Below are 24,637 nucleotides of genomic sequence, written 5' to 3'. Positions count from 1 at the left end.
TGTATTCTTCTTTTTAATGGAACTATGTACATTTACATGGAATTAGAAAGGTCTTGAAAATACGAGTTCAGTGAAGTAAGCTTATAAATGGTGGCGTTGGAACTTTTCGCAAAAACACCCGTGTGCTGTGCCAAAACTGGAATGGAAGGCGACTGCAATCGGCTACTGCTGCACGGCCTAATGAGGCTTTCACACTACGACTGTCGTTGTATTAAGCCTCTTATCTTTTACTCGCTTCCTCAAAGTCTGCTCGCTTAAACATGTGGACGAACATGCATTTAAAGGGACCAGACCGTGGTTCAGGTCGAAAAAAATCGATTTTCGGTTTTCATCATATTTCGATAGATTAAGGTTTTATTTAAGTACCCTGAAAAAAATTTTTTTCGAGCATTTAAAGAGCATTTTCCTACCAAGTGTATTTATGTACCACGCCCACTATTCTATCACCCACTTTTCTGCATATATTTTAGATCTTTATATCCCCTACATTGCGCGTCAGGGATTTTTTTTTACTCCCGAGTGTCTTGGTTATCCTTGGAATGCAACGGTCGGTATTCTTTTGTTTCTGCTGTTTGTAAACAACACACTTTCAAACACGCGATTAGTTTTGTGCAAGTGTGATTGCGAGTAGTTTATATACTTACGTTTGCAGTGCTTGTTTAAGTGTGTTTTGTTGTCTTTATTGAAGATGACGAAACGTAAAGGCATTTTCAAGAAACGACAATTTAGAGGAAACAAGTTTAGAAAGCTTTCTGTACAAGAGGTTATGTCAGCTGGCAACGATGTTTCAAATTGTAATTCTTCAACAAGTGCGTTATCAAAGAAGCTCTCACCATTTCAAGAGAGTTACAACGAATTTCCTGTAAGTGGCAAGGGGTGCAGTAACGTTATTACAAATCTGAGAATATTATGAGATGTAATTTCTAAATTTGTACAATGTAGACAGTGTGGTGAGTCACACAGTATGAAAATTTGTGAGAGTGTCAGTGGGAGAAAAGGCCTAGCAATTGCTTTGGATTTAATTTGCACTAAATGCTCAGCTGTGATTTCATTTATGAGTTCTTCAAAAACAGATGCAAGTGGCCCTTATGAAATCGATAGTAGATTGGCAAAGGCATGACTGCAGGAAGAACATTTTGTTCAGTGATGAACTTACATCAACCACCAAATAAATTTGAAAAAATGACTACAATTTTAGAGAAAGTTGTACGTGAGGTCTGTGAGGAAAGCATGAAACTGGCTGCTAGGGAAACAGTGGAAGAAAATGATGGATGTTCGGACATTGCAGTTGCACTTGATGGAAGTTGGCAGAAAAGAGGACATATTTCTCTGAATGGAGTAGTGAGTGCCACGAGTATAGACACTGGTAAAGTGTTAGATGTGGAGATAAAGAACACAACTGTGTGGCTAATTTTAGAGGAACAAGGGTCGTATGGAAATTCATGGAGTGCAACAAATATTTCATCGCTCTGTAAAAACAAGTGGCGTACAGTACACTAATTATTTGGGCTATGATGACAGGAAGGCATACAACAATGTGGTTAACTCTAAACCATATGGAGATGCCATTATTAGCAAAATAGAATGTGTAGGCCAGGTTCAAAAACGTTTGGGAACAAGGCTGAGAAAACTAACTGTTTATATGAGAGGAAAAAAATTAGAAGATGGAAAATTGTTGACCGGACAGGGTCGGTTAACTAAACCTGAAATAAAAAACTTGCAGGTATACTATGGGCAGCCAATTCGGAGAAATAAAGAAAATATGGAGGCAATGAAGAGAGATGTTTGGGCCATATTCTTCCATAAGTCCTCTACTGATGAAAAGCCATGTCATGGATTGTGTCCATCAGGAGAAAATTCGTGGTGCAAATACAATAGGGCTCAGGCAACTGGAGAATCTTATTCTCACCAGAATTCTCTTCCTCCTGCTGTTATTACAGCAGTTAAACCTATTTTCACAGACTTGGCTCATCCTGACCTTCTAGGAAATGTCTGCAAGGGCAGACACAGAACCCAAACGAATGTTTCACCAGCAGAATTTGGAACCGCCTTCCAAAAACTGTATTTGTAGGAATGCATACAGTGAAACTAGGAGTTCATGATGCTGTTATTACATTCAATTGTGGTAATAATGGAAAGTGTTGGGTACTGGAAAAGCTGGGAATTAATGCTGGTGGGCTGCAACACTGCGATAAAATGAGGATAGCCGATGCAGACAGGTCTGCATCTAATACGGTCAAGAAAGTAAGACAAACACTCAGGAAGGTGAAAAAGGAGCTGGAAGACCTGCTAGAGGCCAAAGAAGGGCCATCATATGCAGCGGGACAGTATTAATTAACTGTAAGTAACAAATTTCAAAAGTTTTTATTTGAACTCAATTTCCCGCAAAATAAAATTTTCAGTACATATACCACATTATATCAGAAAATATCATAGATAAATGAATGAAATTTTCAGAGACTCTGCATAAGATAGAAAGCCACCTCTGGAACTAAGTTCATTAATCCCGAATGAGATTTTCACTCTGCAGCGGAGTGTGCGCTGATATGAAACTTCCTGGCAGATTAAAACTGTGTGCCCGACCGAGACTCGAACTCGGGACCTTTGCCTTTCGCGGGCAAGTGCTCTACCAACTGAGCTACCGAAGCACGACTCACGCCCGGTACTCACAGCTTTACTTCTGCCAGTACCTCGTCTCCTACCTTCCAAACTTTACAGAAGCTCCCCTGCGAAGTTCATTAATATTCCACCATTAGGAAGCTCACAAAAAAATATTTTCTGCAGATAAAACTTAATATTTTTTGTTAGTAAATTTTAAAAAAGTATTTCTTAAAAACTATAAAATGGATAAAGTAGATTTTAGTACAGTTGACTCTATTAGCATCATGTAACATACAGTAAAAATATTATTGCATTAAATAGTTTTTTCAGAAATGAGTCAAATACTTGCCTAAATTAACATGGGTTCGATTGGCAGGTTGTGGTCCCCTTAAAATATTTTTCCTAAGCTCCTTCCGATACGCTAGAAGTAAGCATATTGTTTCATTTACAGAAATTGTAGCTAATGTTGTATCTGTGTCCTATAAAAAGAGAGGACCAAGAGGAATTACGGTTTATTTCACAAGGAGGCCGCAAGGCAATCGGATTTTTGTAATTTTTTATATTTAAGGTAAGTGAAATTCACAATTGAAATATCAGTTCCTGAAATCTGTTCGAAGCAACTCACAAAAACTCTGAAGGAAATCGACAATGAAGTTTTAAGACCATCTTAAATACCTTTAAATTAGGGCGATTTTCTCGACTAGGAGCGTGACTGTGTGATAGAATGATCTTTTGCCATGTTTGGGTCCTGAGATCGGTTCCCAGCTGACGCTAATTTTTAAACAGCGATGCATGTTTTTCTAACATTTGCCTGAAGCTTAAAATACATTAAGCTGGAAAAAATCAGTAACGTTCGAGACCAGTAATCGCTGGTTGGAAACTCGTTTCGATCATTACTTTCTTGTTTATTTTTCTTTTCATTTAGGTTACCTACGTCATTTAAACATAAAATTCATCTAATATATGCTGAGTAACAATATGTGTCATTTTTATGAAAAATGCGCGTCTTCTTATTGCTAATTACATATCGCATACAAATATTTAGTTTTCGTTGCAAATATAAATCTTTAATTAGGACTCTTTTATGAAAGATTGTTTAAATTAAAAACAGAGCGTTAGAAATAAATTTTTTCATCCTCGTGTATTTTGCGCTTCACGGAAATACTCATGGAACAGCAGCTTTTCTTTAGAATTTTTCTCTGGCAGGGAAGCGAGCCTGAACTCTGAGCTTCACGTAACCTAAATACAAATAAATAAATAAATAAATCCAATTGGCACGTGGTCTTGTAAGTATCCTCAGCCTTTCTTCTTGCTGCATATGACAAGAGTGCTTCGCATGGGGGTCCCACTGAAATGTGGAACACCAATTCGAAACACACACACACACACACACACACACAGTCAAGCAGGCAATGGAAATTCAAAAGACATCTTACAAAGTTGGTATGCATTTATGCGTAGGAAGTAATTTAAATCTGACACTACTAGTAAGCTTCGTTTCCACCTTTACCTGTTGTAGTAAAGAACTTGTAATGTGTTATTACAGTCTCACAAGTTTGCGACATTTTTTATACCTTCGTTCGCTCGCGCAGCTTAGGCGCGCTGCGGGCCAGATGGACTTACCCTGATGTAGGCTACGCGCTGTTTGTCATCCAGCGTAGAGCCGTCGTCGCTGCAGCCGTTTTCTGTGACGATTATTGGGTACCCGGGATAGTTCACTGACAGCCAGTTCAGAGTCTTCCTCAGCCCCACCGGCACAACCTGTGGATTACAGTGCTCGTGTAATGTCTCGCAGCATCCGTATAATAAACCTACACTCACTGTTTTCCACTGCCGTTGTGACGTCCACGAATAATAATTCATTCTGAGTGTCCGCGGCGAGGTACGCTTTCCAAAAGAATTGGAGAATCAGAGAAAATGCTACCGGAACCTAGGGATGACATCATGACCCTGTAGTAAGATAGGACCAAGTCAGATGAACATCTACCTGACATGAAGCAGAGTCGCATGAAGCCACCAGAGAATACTGGTTTTTAAAGTACTCTCCGTGAAGAAACAATACCAATTCGTAGATTGTTGTTGGAGGATCTCCATGTCTACATGTCACTATTATGAATGTTCCTAGTGTAACCATACAACATTTTCAAGAATCAATTTTTAGACACAAATCTGAGGCTGTTGTAAATTGAAACACCTGAAGGATCAACCAACGGCTATCGCAGACGCATAACTGTGCTTTTGGAAGGTAGAGGAGAGCTTGACAGCGGACAGAAGGCATCCTTGATAGTGAGGACGTATTTCAAAGCCCAACGATGCCACCCATGTACGATTACAAAAACAGGCAGTGCTATGATTCATCTTTATGCTAATATTCCTCGTTTGGGCTCAAGTAATAAATGCAGCCTCACTGTCGTCATCCACTAAAGGCCACGCCTTGGTCCTCCCTCTCGTTCTCGCTCTCCCCTCCCGTGACAATCGGATGGAGTTGCTGCTGTCCTTTCTACTGGAAACATTTCGCAGTGTGGAGCGTGCGGAACTTCCTCTAATTATCTTGTCAACATTTTTCTTTCGAAGAATTTTTGCAGGGAGTGCCATGAACAACATACTGGAAATCCTGATTGTTGGGGGCTGAGTGTGGGTGCCTTTGAAGGTACTTTTGCACATTTTTCTTGAATAACTCGAAAACTACAGCATCAGGCGAAAACATATCACTGTATAAAATTTAACTAAATTACATTTCCTACAAAAAGATCCAGTTGATTTTTTTTCTGTAAGACTAATAGTTAGCACATAATGGGCGAGAGAATATGAAAATCTCGCATATGAGTTTTTAAGGGCAGATACGACAGAGATTTAGGAACCAGGTTTTAAATTGTAAGACATATCCAGGGGCAGATGTGGACTCTGACCACAATCTATTGGTTATGAACTGTAGATTACAACTGAAGAAACTGCAAAAAGGTGGGAATTTAAGGAGACGGGACCTGGATAAACTGAAAGAACCAGAGGTTGTACAGAGTTTCAGGGAGAGCATAAGGGAACAATTGACAGGACTGGGGGAAAGAAATACAGTAGAAGAAGAATGGGTAGCTTTGAGGGATGAAATAGTGAAGGCAGCAGAGGATCAAATAGGTAAAAAGATGAGGGCTAGTAGAAACCCTTGGGTAACAGAAGAAATATTGAATTTAATTGATGAAAGGAGAAAATATAAAAATGCAGTAAATGAAGCAGCCAAAAAGGAATACAAACGTCTCAAAAATGAGATCGACAGGAAGTGCAAAATGGCTAAGCAAGGATGGCTAGAGAACAAATGTAAGGATGTAGAGGCTTATCTCACTAGGGGTAAGATAGATACTGCTTACAGGAAAATTAAAGAGACCTTTGGAGAAAGGAAAACCACTTGCAGGAATATCAAGAGCTTTCATGGAATCCCAATTCTAAGCAAAGAAGGGAAAGCAGAAAGGTGGAAGAAGTATATAGAGGGTCTATACAAGGGCGACTTACTTGAGGACAATATTATGGAAATGAAAGACGAGGTAGATGAAGATGAAATGGGAGATATGATACTGCGTGAAGAGTTTGACAGAGCACTGAAACACCTCAGTCGAAACAAGGCCCCCGGAGTAGACAACATTCCATCAGAACTACTGACAGCCTTGGGAGAGCCAGTCCTGACAAAACTCTACCATCTGGTGAGCAAGATGTATGAGACAGGCGAAATACCCTCACACTTCAAGAAGAATATAATAATTGCAATCCCAAAGAAAGCAGGTGTTGACAGATGTGTAAATTACCGAACTATCAGTTTAATAAGCCACAGCTGCAAAATACTAACGCGAATTCTTCGCAGGCGAATGGAAAAACTAGTAGAAACCGACCTCGCGGAAGATCAGTTTGGATTCCGTAGAAATGTTGGAACACGTGAGGCAATACTGACCTTACGACTTATCTTAGAAGAAAGATTAAGGAAAGGCAAACCTATGTTTCTAGCATTTGTAGACTTGGAGAAAGCTTTTGACAATGTTGATTGGAATACTCTCTTTCAAATTCTGAAGGTGGCAGGGGTAAAATACAGGGAGCGAAAGGCTATTTACAATTTGTACAGAAACCAAATGGCAGTTATAGGAGTCGAGGGGTATGAAAGGGAAGCAGTGGTTGGGAAGGGAGTGAGACAGGGTTGTAGCCTATCCCCGATGTTATTCAATCTGTATGTTGAGAAAGCAGTAAAGGAAACAAAATAAAAATTCGGAGTAGGTATTAAAACCCATGGAGAAGAAATAAAAACTTTGAGGTTCGCCGATGTCATTGTAATTCTGTCAGAGACAGCAAAGGACTAGGAAGAGCAGTTGAACGGAATGGACAGTGTCTTGAAAGGAGGATATAAGATGAACATCAGCAAAAGCAAAACGAGGATAATGGAATGTAGTCGAATTAAGTCGGGTGATGCTGAGGGAATTAGATTAGGAAATGAGACACTTAAAGTAGTAAAGGAGTTTTGCTATTTGGGGAGCAAAATAACTGATGATGGTCGAAGTAGAGAGGATATAAAATGTAGACTGGCAATGGCAAGGAAAGCGTTTGTGAAGAAGAAAAATTTGTTAACATCGAGTATAGATTTTAATGTCAGGAACTCGTTTCTGAAAGTATTTGTACGGAGTGTAGTCAAGTGAAACGTGGACAGTAAATAGTCGGAATATTCCATCGAAATGACTTACAAGTACCCAGGGGGTTCATGTTCTGAACACATTAACTGTGAGAACTGCAGATGGGGCGAATTTGTTGTTACATAATGATGCTGACAAGAGCTTGTAATATTCGGTGAAGCTGAAACCTCAGAATAATTAGTCAGTCTGACACGATATATGTTGGTGGAACCTTCAAGTACTGCATAAAGCTTTTTGTTAGTTATTTACGATTTACGATTTACGATTATTTACGACACTATATTACAATGGTGATTTCCTTTGTTCAGCGACAAGTAAACTTTACCCTATCAGCATGTCTTTTCGACAGTTGTTGATAAAAGACATAATCTAGGTCTGAAATTAATCCTTCAACGATGTTTTCAAACTTCTAAGAGAGTATTATGAAGCTTGAAGTGGAGGGTGGTCTGGTGTAAGATTCGAAGATTGTAAATTTCATCTAATATAGAACTGGTGGGGAAATATAAGAATACTCGGACTAGATCATGACTGCTGTTCCTGAAATGAAATGGGGAAGTTTCTCTCTTATGATTGCTGACTGTTTTGTTGAAAACTTAACGTCACCGTTGCCTATGAATGAAAAACTAGAATGTTGTGAGACTACTTGGTAGATACTTACATACACAAGAACGCCTTTCCTCTATCCATGATATCAAAACTAAGTTTTAACAGACAGTAACCACCATTGCTGTCGAAAGATTCCACAGCAACTACACTAGTCAGTTGTACATAGCACTAAACGATTTTCAGGCACCGCGCTTCTGGCCATGTGATAGAAATGTCGTCAAAGAACTTGTAGCTACTACCGTAATACTGTTGATCAGTCAGACGAAAATCGGCTGATGGAACAGAAGCAACAACCTGAAAATCTGGAAGGTCACCTACCGTTGCAACACTCAGTGATCAGTCTGAACCTTCTACAATGTCTCACGAATGTGAACCAGAACACACTATTGTAATAGTTGTCAACATTATGTCAACAAATAAAGGCTTGCTTGAACCGTTTATTTCCCATCCTCTGTATAGCATCAGTTATCAAGAAAAATACAAAACGACCTAAACCTACAATAGAATTAACATCAAATTGCTTATAGAAAGGAAATAAAAGCCAAATAAATGGCAAAAAAGAATAAACTTGCGCACAAACCTATAAAAAGGGACAGATAGATGAAAACTTTAATATGAAAAAAAGGGATATAGTGAATTGGTTATGTCAGCTGTGTAAGGAAGATGGAAAATAAGACATGTTCTGTGTACGAAATGTAAAGATTGAATACATGACCTATGCCCTTGAGTGGAAAGTAAAGTTAAGAAATATTTCTGTGTTACCTGTGTTCAAACCTCCTGATATTCGATACGCCATCGTAAGCAATTTAATTTGTTTCCTATGTGTAATTTCAAACGCGTGACAATGGAAGTAACGTTCTGTTAACTGTTTTTATTTCGCTACTGTGCGTTTTATTACATTATTCCATGGATTTATTATACGTCGCTGACTTCTAAGTGCGGATTAGGCTATAAGGCAGTGGCCGTCAAACTTTTTTGCTTAGGAGTCGATACTGAGACACTGTAGGGCGACACATCGGGCTGCATAAGAAATGGGGAGGGGCGAGGGGGGAGGGGGGGGGGAGTTGGAGTGCAAGTGCAATAGAAGTTCAGTTTTCACCAAACCTTGGTTATTGATAGAAGCTTTTCATTTACATATTTCGAATCTGTATGTTATACATTGAAGAGTCAAAGAAACTGGTACAGCTACCTATTATCGTGTAGGGCCCTCGCGGGCACGCATAACTGCCGCAACATGAAGTTGCATGGACTCGACTAATGTCTGCAGTAGTGCTGGATGGAACTGACGCCATGAATCCTACAGGGCTGTCTATAAATCCGTAGCATAAATCCTTAAGAGTACGAGGGGGTGGAGATCTCTTCTGAACAGCACGTTGCAAGGCATCCCAGATTGCTCAATAATGTTCATGTCTGGGGAGTTTGGTGGACAGCAGAAGTGTTTAAACTCAGAAGAGTATTCCTGGGGCCATTCTGTAGTAGTTCTGGACGTGTGGGGTATCGCATTGTCCTCCTGGAATTTCCCAAGACCGTCGGAATGCACAATGGACATGAATGGATGCAGTTGATCAGACAGGATGCTTACGTACGTGCCACCTGTCAGAGTCGTATCTCGACGTATCAGGTGTCCCATAGCACCCCAACTGCACATGCCACAGACCATTAAAGAGCCTCCACCAGCTTGAACAGTCCGCTGCTGACATTCAGGGTCGATGGATTCATGAAGCTGTCTCCATATCCGTACACGTCCATCCGCTCAATACAGTTTGAAACGAGACACATGCGACTGGACACAACAACATATTTCCAGTCATTAACACTTCAGTGTCGGTGGGGTCGGCACAGGCGAGGCATAATAAAGCTTTGTGTTGTGCAGTCGTCAAGGGTACACGAGTGGTCCTTCGGCTCCGAAAGCCCATATCGATGATGTTTCGTTGAATGGTTCGCACGGTGACACTTGTTGATGGTCTAGCATTGAAATCTGCAGCAATTTGCGGTAGGGTTGCGCTTCTCTCACGTTGATCGATTCTCTTCAATCATCATTGGTCTCGTACTTGCACGATCTTTTTTTTTTTTTTTTTTTTTTTTTTTTTTTTTTTTTTTTCCGGCCTCAGCGATGTCGATGTTTTACAGGATTCTTCATATTCACGGTACACTCGTGAAATGGTCTTACGGGAAAATCCCCACTTCATCACTACCTCGGAGATGCTGTTTCCCATCGCTCCTGTGCCGACTATACCACCATGTTCAAACTGACTTGAATCTTGATAAACGCCGGCCGCGGTGGTCTAGCGGTTCTGGCGCTGCAGTCCGGAACCGCGGGACTGCTACGGTCGCAGGTTCGAATCCTGCCTCGGGCATGGGTGTGTGTGATGTCCTTAGGTTAGTTAGGTTTAAGTAGTTCTAAGTTCTAGGGGACTTATGACCTAAGATGTTGAGTCCCATAGTGCTCAGAGCCATTTGAACCATTTTTTTTCTTGATAAACTGTCTTTGTAGCAGCAGTCGCCGAGCTAACAACTGTGCAAGGCACTTGTTGCCTTATATAGGCGATGTCGACCTATGCGCAGTACTCTACGTGTTTACATGTTGTTATTGTTGTGGTCTTCAGTCCAGAGACTGGTTTGATGCAGCTCTCCATGCTACTGTATCCTGTGCAAGCTTCTTCATCTCCCAGTACCTACTGCAACTTACAACCTTCTGAATCTGTTTAGTGTATTCATCTATTGGTCTCCCTCTACGATTTTTACCCTCCACGCAGCCCTCCAATACTAAATTGGTTATCGCTTGATGCCTCAGAATATGCCCTACCAACCGATCCCTTCTTCTAGTCAACTTGTGCCACAAATTTCTTTTCTCTCCAATTCTATTCAATACCTCCTCATTAGTTATGTGATCTACCCATCTAATCTTCAGCATTCTTCTGTAGCACCACATTTCGAAAGCTTCTATTCTCTTCTTGTCCAAACTATTTATCGTCCATGTTTCACTTCCATACGTGGCTACACTCCATGCAAATATTTTCAGAAACGACTTCCTGATACTTAAATCTATACTCGATGTTAACAAATTTCTCTTATTCAGAAACGCTTTCCTTGCCATTGCCAGTCTACATTTTATATCCTCTCTACTTCGACCATCATCATTTAGTTTGCTCCCCAAATAGCAAAACTTCTTCACTACTTTAATTGTCTCATTTCCTAATCTAATTCCCTCAGCATCACCCGACTTAATTCGACTACATTCCATTATCCTCGTTTTGCTTCTGTTAATGTTCATCTTATATCCTCCTTTCAAGACACTGTCCATTCCGTTCAGCTGCTCCTCCAGGTCCTTTGCTGTCTCTGACAGAATTACAATGTCATCGGCGAACCTCAGGGTTTTTATTTCATCTCCATGGATTTTAAATCCTACTCCGAATTTTTATTTTGTTTCCTTTACTGCTTGCTCAATATACAGATTGAATAAAGGCTAGAACCCTGTCTCATTCACTTCCCAACCACGGCTTCCCTTTCATGCTCCTCGACTCTTATAACTGCCATTTGGTTAGTGTACAATCTGTAAATAGCCTTTCGCTCCCTGTATTTTACCCCTGCCACCTACAGAATTTGAAAGAGAGTATTATAGTCAATATTGTCAAAAGCTTTCCCTAAGTCTACAAATGCTAGAAACGTAGGTTTGCCTTTCCTTAATCTATTTGCTAAGATACGTCGTGGGGTCAGTATTGCCTCACGAGTTCCAACATTTCTGCAGAAACCAAACTGATCTTCCCCGAGGTTGGCTTCTACCAGTTTTCCATTCGTATGTAAAGAATTCGTATTAGTGTCTTATTAAACTGATAGTTCGGTGATTTTCACATCTTTCAACACCTGATATTTTTGGGACTGGAATTATTATATTCTACGTGAAGTCTGAGGGAATTTCAACTGTCTCATACATCTTGCTCACCAGATGGTAGTGGTTTGTTAGGCCTGGCTCTCCCAAGGCTGTCAATAGTTCTAATGGGATGTTGTCTACTCCCGGGGCCTTGTTTCGTCTTCGGTCTTTCAGTGCTCTGTCAAACTCTTTACGCAATATCATATCTCCTACTTCATCTTCATCTACATTCTCTTCCATTTCTATAATAGTGTCCACAAGAACATCGCCCTTGTATAGACCCTCTATATACTGCTTCCACCTTTCTGCTTTCCATTCTTTGCTTATTACTGGATTTCCATCTGAGCTCTTGCTATTCATGCAAGTCGTTCTCTTTTTCCGAAGATCTCTTCAATTTTCCTGTAGGCAGTATCTATCTAACCCCTAGTAATATGCGCCCCTACATCCTTACATTTGTCCTCTAGCCATCCCTGCTTAGCCATTTTGCACTTCCTGTCGATCTCATTTTTGAGACGTTTGTATTCCTTTTTGCCTGCTTCATTTACTGCATATTTGTATTTTCTCCTTTCATCAATTAAATTCAATATCTCATCTGTCACCCAAGTATTTCTATTAGCCCTTGTTCTTTTTACCTACTTGATCCTCTGCTACCTTCACTATTTCGTCTCTCAAAGCTACCATTCTTCTTCTACTGTATTTCCTTCCCCCATTCTTGTCAATCGTTCCCTAATGCTTTCCCTGAAGCTCTCTACAACCTCTGGTTCTGTCAGTTTATCCAGGTCCCATCTCCTCAAATTCCCATCATTTTGCAGTTTCTTCAGTTTTAATCTACAGTTCATAACCAATAGATTGTGGTCAGAGTCCACATCTGCCCCTGGAAATGTCTTACAATTTAAAACCTGATTCCTAAATCTCTGTCTTACCATTATATAATCTATCTGATACCTTCCAGTATCTCCAGGCTTCTTCCATGTACACAACATTCTTTTATGATTCTTGAATCAAGTGTTAGCTATGATTAAGTTGTGCTTTGTGCAAAATTGTACCAGGCGGCTTCCTCTTTCATTTCTTAGCCCCAATCCTTATTCACCTACTACGTTTCCTTCTCTTCCTTTTCCTACGTCGAGTTTCAGTCACCCATGACTACTAAATTTTCGTCTCTCTTCACCATCTGAATAATTTCTTTTATCTCATCATAAATTTCATAAATCTCTTCGTCACCTGCGGAGCTAATTGGCATATAAACTTGTACTACTGTAGTAGGCGTGGGCTTCATATCTATCTTGGCCACAATAATGCGTTCACTATGCTGTTTGAAGTAGCGTACCCGCATTCCTATTTTTTATTCATTATTAAACCTACTCCTGCGTTACCCCTATTTGATTTTGTATTTATAGCCCTGCATTCACCTGACCAAAAGTCTTGTTCCTCCTGCCACCGAACTTCACTAAATTCCACTATATCTAACTTTAACCTATCCATTTCCCTTTTTAAATGTTCTAACCTAGCTGTCCGATTAAGGGACCTGACATTCCACGCTCCGATCCGTATTAACGCCAGTTTTCTTTCTCCTGATAACAGCGTCCTCCTGCGTAGTTCCCGCCCGGAGATCCGAATGGGGGACTATTTTACCTCCGGAATATTTTACCCATAACTCTATATTTAAATACGGATGCCTATACCAGTTTCTTCGGCACTTCAGTGTAAGATATTATACCAATTATTTTTAAGTGAAAGCAAAATAATATACTGGAACTACAAGCATTTTGCTGAGGAACCACACAGTGGCAAATTTTCCGTACCTAAGCGGGTACTATGGTCAGTGGCATCACAACAGGATCCCATGTCCTTTTTTCTGGTTTCCAGGTGCATTTTGTAAGCAGCTTCACGACTTTCTGTCTAAAACAACACCAAGAGGCTACAGCAGACTGTTTTCAAAGGGACTTTCGTATTAGGCTTAATATAACAGAACAGAAACGTTTTTACGTAATATAATTTTATTAACTGAAAATTGTTACAAAGGGGCAGAATGGCGGATGATAGTTTTGTGTATAAAAGTGTTTAGAAGTCAGTTTTATCTGTTGTATTACGCGTGTTTTGTGGAAGTGACTCACTCTTTTTGGCCACTTCTCCCGACCAGTAGTGTGGCCACTTTGCCCCATCGGTTCACAGAAGAAACTATGAGACTGAAATGAATTGTATTTTTAGGCAAAATACGTTGTTTAAACACCAATATTGTCAAAAAATAATTTCTCTCCATACGGGTGCTGTAACAGGACTAGTAGACGAGCAATGAAACAAAACCAAAGAGGTCCTGCTAAGAAATAACGAAAGAAACTTCCCCTGTGAACATCACTGTCAACAGTGGTAGCGTGACCACTTCTTCACAGTCAGAAGCGCTCTTCAGATCAAAACATAGGCAGCTACTTTACTACACCTTCCCCTACCGACATTACTATTAATTGGCAACCTATATAAATTATTAATATTAACCAATAACAGTAATTCCAATATGAAGCCCGATCACAAATGTTTTAAATGCCATTTTTCCTTTGCTCACTGCATTGTATTAAACAGCGTTAATTTGATTTCATATTATTTCATAGAAACTTGGACCATATATGAAGATGATCGCCTCTGTAATGAGCAATCTCGAATCCGCCTTACTTCAGTTTGACTTTCATGCCATATCGGATGATCGGTGCTACTTGCACACGCTCTTGAAATGTCAGCACTGAAAGACAAACAATAAAGTATAGAGCAATTCAAAAAGAAGAAACAGATTTCAAACATTTATTGCTTTCAAACTACAAATGATAGAAATACTATTCCAACGTTCCTGGAAAGAGAAAAGTTGAAATTGTTATGAATTCAGTGTGAGTACCATTTGTTGCACGACAAATATCAAAACGGTGGCTCATTTCCTGCCACACAACTGGCTTCTCGTTCTCTAATTCACTGCTTCAACGATGCCATGTCGCAGACTTTCGAGAGTGTAACGCATAGAGGGGATAAAATGCGGTAAACACGGTAACCCCACGGATAAAAGCAGAAGGTGTGATATCTGGAGACCTCGGAGGTCATCGGCTCCTCCTCTTTAAATGCAACGTCCTGGTGTGGTGTCAACCAGGTAACGTCGGAACTTTGGATTGGAAGAGGAGGAGCAGAAGGTGAACTTCATCGCCGGTGACCTCCGACGTCTCCAGATCTCACACCTTCTGACTTTTATCCGTGGGGTTACGTAAAACAAAGCGTTTTTATCCCCCCCTCCCCCCCCCCCCATTGGGCCTGACACTTCTGATAGTCTGTGACATCGCATTGTTGAACTGTGAATTCGATAACGAAAGACCAGCTGCTTCTTGTGTGGCAGGAAATCAACCACCGTTTTGATATTTGTCCTGAATACATGGTGCTCACATTGAATGCATAAAAATTTTAAATTTTCTCTTTCCTGGAATGTTGGAAATGTGTTTATAGCTTTTGTTGCTCGGAAGCAATAAATATTTGAATTCTGTTCCTTCTTTTTGAGTCGCCCAGTATTAATCCTCGCACGTCTATTAACCTCGCAGCGGCCGCGCTACATACCACTCTGCTTTTGACGTAAGCGTTAAACTTTTCTTAGCTTACAGCCGAATTCATCAACGTGAGTTAAAATTGAACATATCTTCAAATATTAATCTACGTAAGTACTTTTGTTTGTTACTGAGCAACAAAAATACGTTAATTGACATATTTAGATTCTACAGCTAGTTGTTAGAAGTGTATCATCGTAAAATAAGGCTGAGAACCGCAGGCCGCGTGTCGTAGTTTAGAGACTGCAGGTATAGGGGGTACACCTTAGAAAAGCAAGCGCGTCAAATGAAATACGAAAGTATTACATGGAACCCGTTCTAAATAGGAGGGAATGATCATCATAATAAAATAATAGAAATCGGGGCTCGTACGGAAGTGTTCATTTTTCCCACACGCTCTTAGAGAATGCAACGATAGAGAAATAGTCTGCAGGCGGTTCGATGAACCGTCTGTCAGGCACTTGAGAGTGAATTTCAGAGCAGTCACGCAGGTGTAGATTAGCAGTGATGCAGCGATGGCTGGGTGAGGCGCTTACCCTGAGCCACGTGGACCCCAGAGAGAGCGGGAAGTCGGTGGCGGGTGACGTCACGGCCCCCGAGTCGCGCACCTTGGACGGCACGCTGCCGCTCTCGCCGGCGGACACCATCCACGTCGTGTAGTGGTTCAGCGACAGGAAGTCGGCCGTACCTGGCACACCGCAGACCTTACGTTAAGCTCGCAATACTGGCCATTGTACCAGCCCACTAGGCCTACATGCACTGGTAAGCCAAAACATTATGACCACCCGCTTAAAGGAGTTTGGCACAGCTCGGGAATGCCGTACAGTAGCGATTCTGTGTCAAGGATTCGGCAAGTCTTCCGTAGGTTTCAGAAGATAGATGGCGGCGGGTGTCTCTGCAGAGGTCACTCGAATACCGTAATGGCCTGTGGCTTGCATACGCGGATCAGGCGCCCTACAGCGTCCCAAATGTTTTCCATTGCCGCGCGGGATTAGCCGAGCGGCCTGAAGGGCTGCAGTCCTGGACTGAGCGGCTGGTCCCGGCGGCGGTTCGAGTCCTCCTTCTGGCATGGGTGTGTGTGTTTGTCCTTAGGATAATTTAGGTTGAGTAGTGTGTAAGCTTAGGGACTGATGACCTTAGCAGTTAAGTCCCATAAGATTTCACACACATTTGAACATTTTTTTTTTCCATCGGTTACAGATCAGCCAAATTTGCTGGCCAAGGCATCAATCTGAATTCACTACCAAACGGTTCTGAACTAGTAAGATGGACAGTCTGATGTGAGATGCCATCGCCGTCTTGGAAGTGTGAAGGGATGGATAGTCCGCGACGATGTTGTAGTCCACACCTGTAATGGTGTCTTCGATTACTACCACTGGACCGATGGAAGCCCAGATGAATGTCCTCCACAGCTTCCACTACACCCAGTGGCCTGCACCCGTGGCATGGTCAATGTTTCGAGCAGCCATTTGTCTGGATGACGGCTTATCCGGTCTTGATTGTCGATGTGGCGCAACAAGGAACATGGTTCACCTATGCCTTACGTTTCGACTGATCCACAGTCCAATCTCGATGATCCCGTGACAACTGCAGTTGTAATGAACGATGTCGTTGAGCCAACATGCGGAAACGTAGGAATCGTCCGCTGCTGTACCGTATGTTCAGCAATGTACGTTGAACGATGTGCTCTGGAAACATGTGTTCCTACACCAGCACTGCATTCTCTTTCACAAATCGCCGCCTATGTTGCGCTACATAAGGGAAAGCGCTGGCCTCCATATTATCTGAAGACACGTGGACGCCTAGCACCGTGTTGTCTACTTGTGGCGTTACAGTCCTTCGGCCACTCTGCATAGCTGTTCACAACGGCACCACGCCGCCCGGGGCGGCCAAGCGGCTACAGGCGCTGGAACCGCGCGACCGCTACGGTCGCAGGTTCGAATCCTGCCTCGGGCATGGATGTGTGTGATGTCCTTAGGTTAGTTAGGTTTAAGTAGTTCTAAGTTCTAGGGGACTGATGACCTTACAAGTTAAGTCCCATAGTGCTCAGAGCCATTTAAACCACTTTTACGGCACTACGCCAACAGTCGACCAGCTTCGATGTTTCCGAGATGCTCATTATCCGGCGCCGGGTCATAACAATCTGCTCTATGTCAAAGTTGCATATCCCAGTGGATTTCCCCATTTCCGACTCGTATCAGCGCTAGAATGGTTTGACATTCGTTCCTCACAGAGTCAAGTGACCGCTAACTCCACCAGATGGCATCCTGCCTCGCTGTGCACAGTGATCATAACGTTTTGGCTCATCAGTCTATATTCTACTCTTTTTGAGGTTAAAGAGACAAGAAAAATACGATAACAAACAATATCATCAACATCCAAACACAGTCACACAGAACATAGTCATAGAGCATCAACAACAACAAACAGATGGTACACACCCACCACACGATTGAAAGGACTGATAGTACACAAAAAATGACAGAAATAGCCCACAGATCAGATAACTTGATACGAAAGAAACTGGACAGCTTTGAAGTAGACAAACACAATATCCTGGTATTTATCAGTTCGAATGTCAAGACATTCCAGGAGTGGATACACAGAACTGTGAACATTCTTTTTAAATAAACTTCGTAACCATAATGGACAGCCCTCAGTACACTGCGATCGTCCCCGACCACATGCCATTCGCAAAACGCCAATTTTAAAAACTTTACGTTTTCGGAAAGATCTTCGAAGTTCCTTTTTCCTCCTATTATGCGCTTTGCCTAGGGTTAAGTGCTAGGAGATGCGGCCGCCGTTACGGTGTTCTGCTTGTGCGTAGTAAATCAGAAAGAGGAGCCTGAAAATGGTGCCAACACGCAAAGGACGTAACACTGCATCTTTTACAGTTTTTCAGGCTTACCGATGATCCCAATGCGCGCCGTATGACGTAAACAATTGTGACACAAGACCGTCTTATTAAGGCAGCTGAGAATTTTGTGATTAATCCTGCATATGGAGAAACTCAGGTCGCAGTGTGTATCACATTTGTTCACAACGAAAGCGATCGAAAACGGTTATTTCAAATTCGAGCTAAAGAAAATGGGTCATAGCCCAAACTACTTCCGGTGTCGTTAAGTTACTATAGGCGTAACATTTTAGCATTTATATACTTCCAATCTTAATTTCAGTACCGCTCCTGAACCTTTCTTTTCACTTCCGTCATTTCTTCTTCGATCCTCACCCTATGCACAAACAATTAAGCTGATTACGCGATCTGCGTTTGCCTGCCTTTGCTATATTCAAAATCGTATGAATGATATTCTTCCGAAAATCCGACAGTATGTCTAGACCTCATAGATTCTGCAAATTGACTAGACTAACTGCTTGGTTACCAGTCTCCGCAATGATTTTAGAAATTCCGAAAAAAAAATTATCTGTTGCTTGTGCTTTATTGTGGAGCACGTCTTCCAAAGGCTTGTCAAATTCTGATACCGGATCCCGTACCTATTACAAATCGACATCCGTTTTCCCACTATCCATTTCCTATAGCTGTGTTCAGATAAAAAAAGTAGCTCCTTACCATTTCACTTTTTTCCCCTGTAATCTGAACTTTTTTCTGTCCTTATGCAAACCTTCAAATTTTATATCGAAGCTCTAAACATAATTTTATTTTATGTCATGTGTTCTGTTAAATCCATTTATGTAATGTTTTTTTTTTTTCTAAGCCCTCTGTTTGCCTTGGTCATACTCCTAAAATTTGCTTGCTTAGTCTACTGTTGACTATGGCCAAACGTATTTGAACTGGCCTTTTTCTTAGAATACGATATTTTTAAAAATTTTCTTCATTTTTCTTATTTTCTGTATGTGGAGGTCGACATTTATCATCTATGTAAATTCTTTTTTTTTTTCTTAGTGGCAACAAGGGTTATTTTGACTTTCTCCCTTTGTTCTTCTACCTCTATAGAGGGTGTTTCAAGAGGCATAGTAAACATTTTATGTGTCATTAGAGACTAATTTGAACAAAATATCCCATATAGCATGTGTACAGTATTACTCGGTATCCGGATACTGCTGTCGGAATGTACAACAAATAGATACTCACAGAATGTGTTAAAAAAAGAAATGATTAAGTTCGAAGTTGTTTTTCATAAATTCCACCCACGATTTCAGTGTACTTTCGAATTCCCTTGACACAGTGTGTAGCTTTTCTGTGGTCGTCGTCGCGTTCTTTTACGAGAGCAGCACTATTCATAATCCGAACGTGTGGCCGTCGTCGCGTTCTTTTACGAGAGCAGCACTATTCATAATCCGAACGAGCTATTTTTAGTTTGTGTTTACTTTGTTCTCCTCGCCTTTCAACCATCCTAACAAACAAATATCTAAAGGGGTAACGTCCGGGGACCTTGGTGTTTAAGAAACGTGACCCTTCCTGATCCATGTTTCACGTAATGGCTGTTTACAAGGTGTGTCACCTGACAACTAGAACATGGAGGGTATCACAGCCGCATATTTGTTAAAAGACATCTTGAAGTTTTGCACCTCGACTATTTTCGACAAGTATTCACTTTATTATATCTTGCGCGAATGGCCAATTTCGGCCTTACCAATCACTTTGCATCTGGAAACAAATACAGCAAAGATACAAAAGGTATAAGTTGGCTTACTGACATACAAAACTAATATTTTACAACGGAAAGGCTAAAATTGTTCTTACTGGTGTCGATGTGACGTATAACTACCCCGTCATTAAACAGCAGGCATAGCGGATCAGAATGTGAACACATAGAGTGCAACTGTTAGAATTAAAACCAGAAGGCTAACTGTGTGCAGTGATAGCTATCTTCGTAACTAAAACCATGTTATAGGCCTCTATATGTAATCAAAATGGAAATGTAACGATATGTAAAGAAAAAGCGACAAGAAAATTATTTTTATGTGCCACATGGCGAGTCATGTATTACAACAACTCTTCAGACTCTGTATGTAAACTATCTTCAGAATGTCGCTTGGTAGCTAAAATAAACATTGTCACGTATATGTAGTTATGTATTCACAGGTATGTTACTAATTATGTACCATATGGCAGATTATGTTTCTCATTATTTTACATCAAAAATGTAATAAAGACTTCCTCCTCCCTTTGAATGGATTTCACCGTATTCTGCAGACTCATTTCATGTCTTGGCACGCTGTTCTCTAGATTTCGTTTCTTTTTTTTACGATTTCTATCTTTTAATATGCTTCTAATAGCATATAGTACGTTACGTCTCTAACTCATGCGTCGATTTATGGACAAACTGATTCATATTGCTGTACCTTTCTCGTAACTGTTTTCAGCGTGGGCAGAACTTACAGTTGGCTTCAGACAACGAAAGGGAACTCATATGGTGTCCTAAAACGTGGCATTAGGAATGGAACTGATTGTTACTGCACGTGATAAATTTTCCGGTTTTCATTCTAAGGCTTGCGCGATATGTGCTCGCTTCCTGGCTGGCTACATCCTCCGTTCAGTAACAGTACAGCGTGAGTCAAAAAGGACTTTACAAATGTAGAATGTTACAGAAATGTATTGAGCTAACTTATAGAATCGGTAGTCGTGTCATTTTGCAGTAAACAGCCTCAAGTTTGATTCGCGTAGGGCGTCTGCGCTCCATTCCCCCACCATCAGCGCCAGCATAGTGCGCAGTTAAAACGGCTACTTTCACTTGTGCGGAGCGTACTCACTGTGTATTTTGGTTTCATGAAAGTAACCCTGCAACAACTGTTCAGCGTAAATATAGGGCAGCGAAAATTCATATGCAACCCTCGAACATGTTAATAACAGCTCCAAAGTTAATATGTTTTGTGCTCTTAGCAAATTGAGAGTTTATTGTGCTTTTTCCTTCATGGAGTAAACTGTAACTGGTATAGTGTATCTGGATATGCTTGGAATCTTTTTAATTCCACAAATCGATGACTGAGATGGGCTGGTTCACTGCCGGTAAGATGGTGCACCACATCATTTTCTCACGGAAGTTTAATGTTTCCTCGACAATCGTTTCCCACGCCGGTGGATTGGCCGTGAAATGACAGTTGGACGGCCACTTCGCTTCCCAGACTTGACACCACTGGATTTCTTTCTCGGGGTATCGTTAAAGAACGTGTGTATCTTTCTCCCCTACCAAACAAATTAGTTGACCTGAAAAACTGAATCTATGCTGCCACTTCACAAGTTACGCCCAATAAGCTGCATCGAATGTGAGAAGAAATTGATTACCGGTGGGATGTTTACCACATCACAAATGCTAGTCGCATCAAACCAAAATGACGCTTGAAAGTTTTATATGAAATTTTAGGTTCTTTGCTACAAAATAACACATCTAACGATTCTGTAAATTGCTCAATAAATCTATATCATTCCAAATTTGTAAAGTTCTTTTTGACTCATCCTATATAATTGTTCAACACATTCATACATGTAAGTACAATTATTTTAATCTGTCCATTGTGAAACATCATTTTTGTACGTCAGCAAGCTAAAACTATACTTCACGCACCTTCGCTTTGTTTCTTCGTAGACTGCGCTTTAAAATGGCATATAAGGCCCAAATTATCGTGCAAGATGTAAAGTGAATACTTGTCAAAAACAGCCGAGATGGGGCACTAAAAGTTGTCTTTCGATGGCCATCCTTATAGCCAAAGAAACCTCTTCTAGTAATGAGGGAAGTTTAGAGAAGGGGACCTACAAGACGACGACGTAACTCAATTTGCTCAGTTAACCGGTTGTCTATCAAATCACATCAGTCATTTACAGAGAACCATTCTTTAAAATCTGTCTCTGAAATGTCATGTGGGTTTTCTTCGCCCCACTCCCAGCGATGTAAGATTTTTTTTTTTTTTTTTGAGTCATCTGTCTTCTGACTGGTTTGATGTTGTCCTCAACGAATTTCTCTCCTGTGACAAGTTCTTCATCTCAGAGTAGCACTTGTAATCAATTATTTGTTGGGTGTGTTTCAATCTCTGTCTTCCCCTACAGTTTTTCCGCTCTACAGCTCCGTCTAGTACCATGGAAGTTTTTCCCTGGTGCCTTAACAATAGTCCTAGCCTCCTGTCCCTTCTTCTTGACAGTGTTTTCCACACACTCCTTTCCTCTCTTATTCTACACAGAACGTCCTCATTCCTTAACTTATCAGTCCACCTAATTTTCAACATACGTCTGTAGGACCTCATCTCAAATGCTTCATTCTCTTCTGTTCCGGTTTTCCCTTAGCTCATTTTCACCACCATTCAATGCTGTGCTCCACGTGTACGTTCTCAGAAATTCGTTTCTCAAATTGAGGTATATGTTTGATACTAGTAGACTTCTCGTGACAGGAACGCCCTTTTTGCCAGTGCTAGTCTGGTTCTGATGTCCTTTTTGATCCGTCTGTCATGGGTTATTTTTCTGCCTAGATAGCAGAATTCCTTAACTTCATCTAATTCGTTATCACCGATTCTGAAGTTAAGCTTCTCGCTGTTCAAATTTCTGTTGCTTCTCATTACTTTCGCCTTTCTTCGATTTCCTGGCAATCCACATTCTTTACCCATTAGACTGTTCGTTTCGTTCAACGTGTCCTGTAATTTTTCTTCACTTTCACTGAGGATAGTAATGTTGTCTACGAATCTTAACACTGAGATCCTTTCATCTTGGATTTTAATCCCGCTCTTCAACGTATCTTTTATTTTCGCTATTGCTTTTTCGATGCATAAATTGAACAGCAGGAGCGAAATACTACATCCCTGTCTTGCACCGTTTTTAGTCCATGTATTTCGTTCCTGGTTTTTCACTCTTATTATTCCCCCTTGGTTCTTGAACATATTGTACATTACTCGTTTTTCCCCACACCTTACCCTTATTCTTCTCAGGATTTCGAACATCTTGCACCATTTGGCATTGTCGAACGCATTTTCCAGTCCGACAAATCCAAGGAACGTGTCTTGATTTTTCTTTAGCGTAGCTTCCATTATCAACCGCAACGCCAGAACTGCCTCTCTGGTACTTTTACCTTTCCCGAATCGAACCCGGGCCCTTAGGATTGACAGTCTGTCGCGCTGACCACTCAGCTACCGGCGGGGGTAGGAGATTTTCTCCGCTCAGGGACTGGGTGTTGTGTTGTCCTAATCGTCATCACTTCATCCCCATCGACGCGCAAGTCGGCGAAATGGCGTCAAATCGAAAGACCTGCACCAGGCGAGCGGTCTACGCGACGGGAGGCCCTCGTCACACGCCATTTCATTTCACCTTTCCTGAAGCCAAACTGATCGTCATCTAACACCTCCTCAATTTCCTTCTTCTATGTATTATTCTTGTCAGAAACTTGGATGCATGAGCTGTGAAGCTGATTGTGCGGTAATTTCCGCACTTGTCAGCTGTTTCAGGCGTCAGAATTGGGTGAATGACATTCCTCCGAAAGTCAGATTTAATGTCGCCAGACTCAAACATTCTACACATCAAAGCGAACAGTCGTTTTGTTGACCCTTCTCCAAATCATTTTAGAAATTCTGGTGGAACGTTATCTGTCCCATCTGCCATATTTGATCTTAAGTCTTCCAAAGCTCTTCTAAATTCTAAGACTGGATCCTCTATCTCTTCTGCATCGACTCCTGTTTGTTGTTCTATCACATCAGACAAGTCTTACCCCTCATAGAGGACTTGAGTGTCCTCTTTCCACCTATCCGCCCTCTCCTCTGCGATTAACAGTGGAATTCCCATTGCACTCTTAATGTTACCACCGTTGCTTTTAATTTCACCACAGGTCGTTTTAACTTTTCTAGATGGTGAGTTAGTCCTATCATTACGACTGTTAGTGACACCGTCACAAATGGAAGTGGGTTCATCAGAAGACAGTTTTAATGAGATTACTCGGCGATTTGCAATTGGCCAACGACCAAATTCCAATAGGCTTTCTCAAAGGTGTTTTATTCCGCTGTAGATGAAGTGTGAAGACTTCCTGCATACGTCAAGTCCGCCGTTCGCATCGATGCATACAGAAATTTTGTGGGTCCTCTTCGAAGGATTATGCCATCGCAATGTCATCCACTTCATACACACTTTATTTCCATGGTCAGTTTTGTGAAAACACGTATAAACGCTCATGAATCCGCTACTCTGATGCTAGGAATAGTAATAACATTATCAATGGTGTTTCGTAATGATACAAGAGTTATTTCTTACCCTACTTTAAGAAAGACAGTACAGTATATCCTTCACAGTCAGCACAAGAATGAGCAGTAGTTACTAGTCACATGTGAAGCTGGTTCTGTGGCAAACTGTTAAGTAAGGGGGTACTCCACAGCTGAGAGTACAACGTTATACA

At 41.1% G+C, this 24,637-nt stretch overlaps 1 protein-coding gene across 1 annotated transcript in view; it reads right to left on the bottom strand.

Moving 5' to 3' along the window:
- LOC126095126 (myrosinase 1-like) overlaps positions 1–24,637 on the bottom strand; it is a 242,830-nt gene that overhangs the window by 48,794 nt on the left and 169,399 nt on the right. Inside the window, exons 9-10 of the mRNA XM_049909834.1 lie at positions 15,851–16,002; positions 4,225–4,362 (exon numbers count right to left, since the gene is read on the bottom strand). Of these exons, the coding sequence (XP_049765791.1) occupies positions 4,225–4,362; positions 15,851–16,002 (290 nt within the window). The remainder of the gene's footprint in view (positions 1–4,224; positions 4,363–15,850; positions 16,003–24,637) is intronic.

The sequence above is a fragment of the Schistocerca cancellata genome, chromosome 8, assembly GCF_023864275.1.
Source record: "Schistocerca cancellata isolate TAMUIC-IGC-003103 chromosome 8, iqSchCanc2.1, whole genome shotgun sequence".
NCBI classification, from domain to species: domain Eukaryota; kingdom Metazoa; phylum Arthropoda; class Insecta; order Orthoptera; family Acrididae; genus Schistocerca; species Schistocerca cancellata.
The sequence above is the reverse complement of the archived record's forward strand: the minus strand, read 5'-3'. Positions and strand labels throughout refer to the sequence as shown.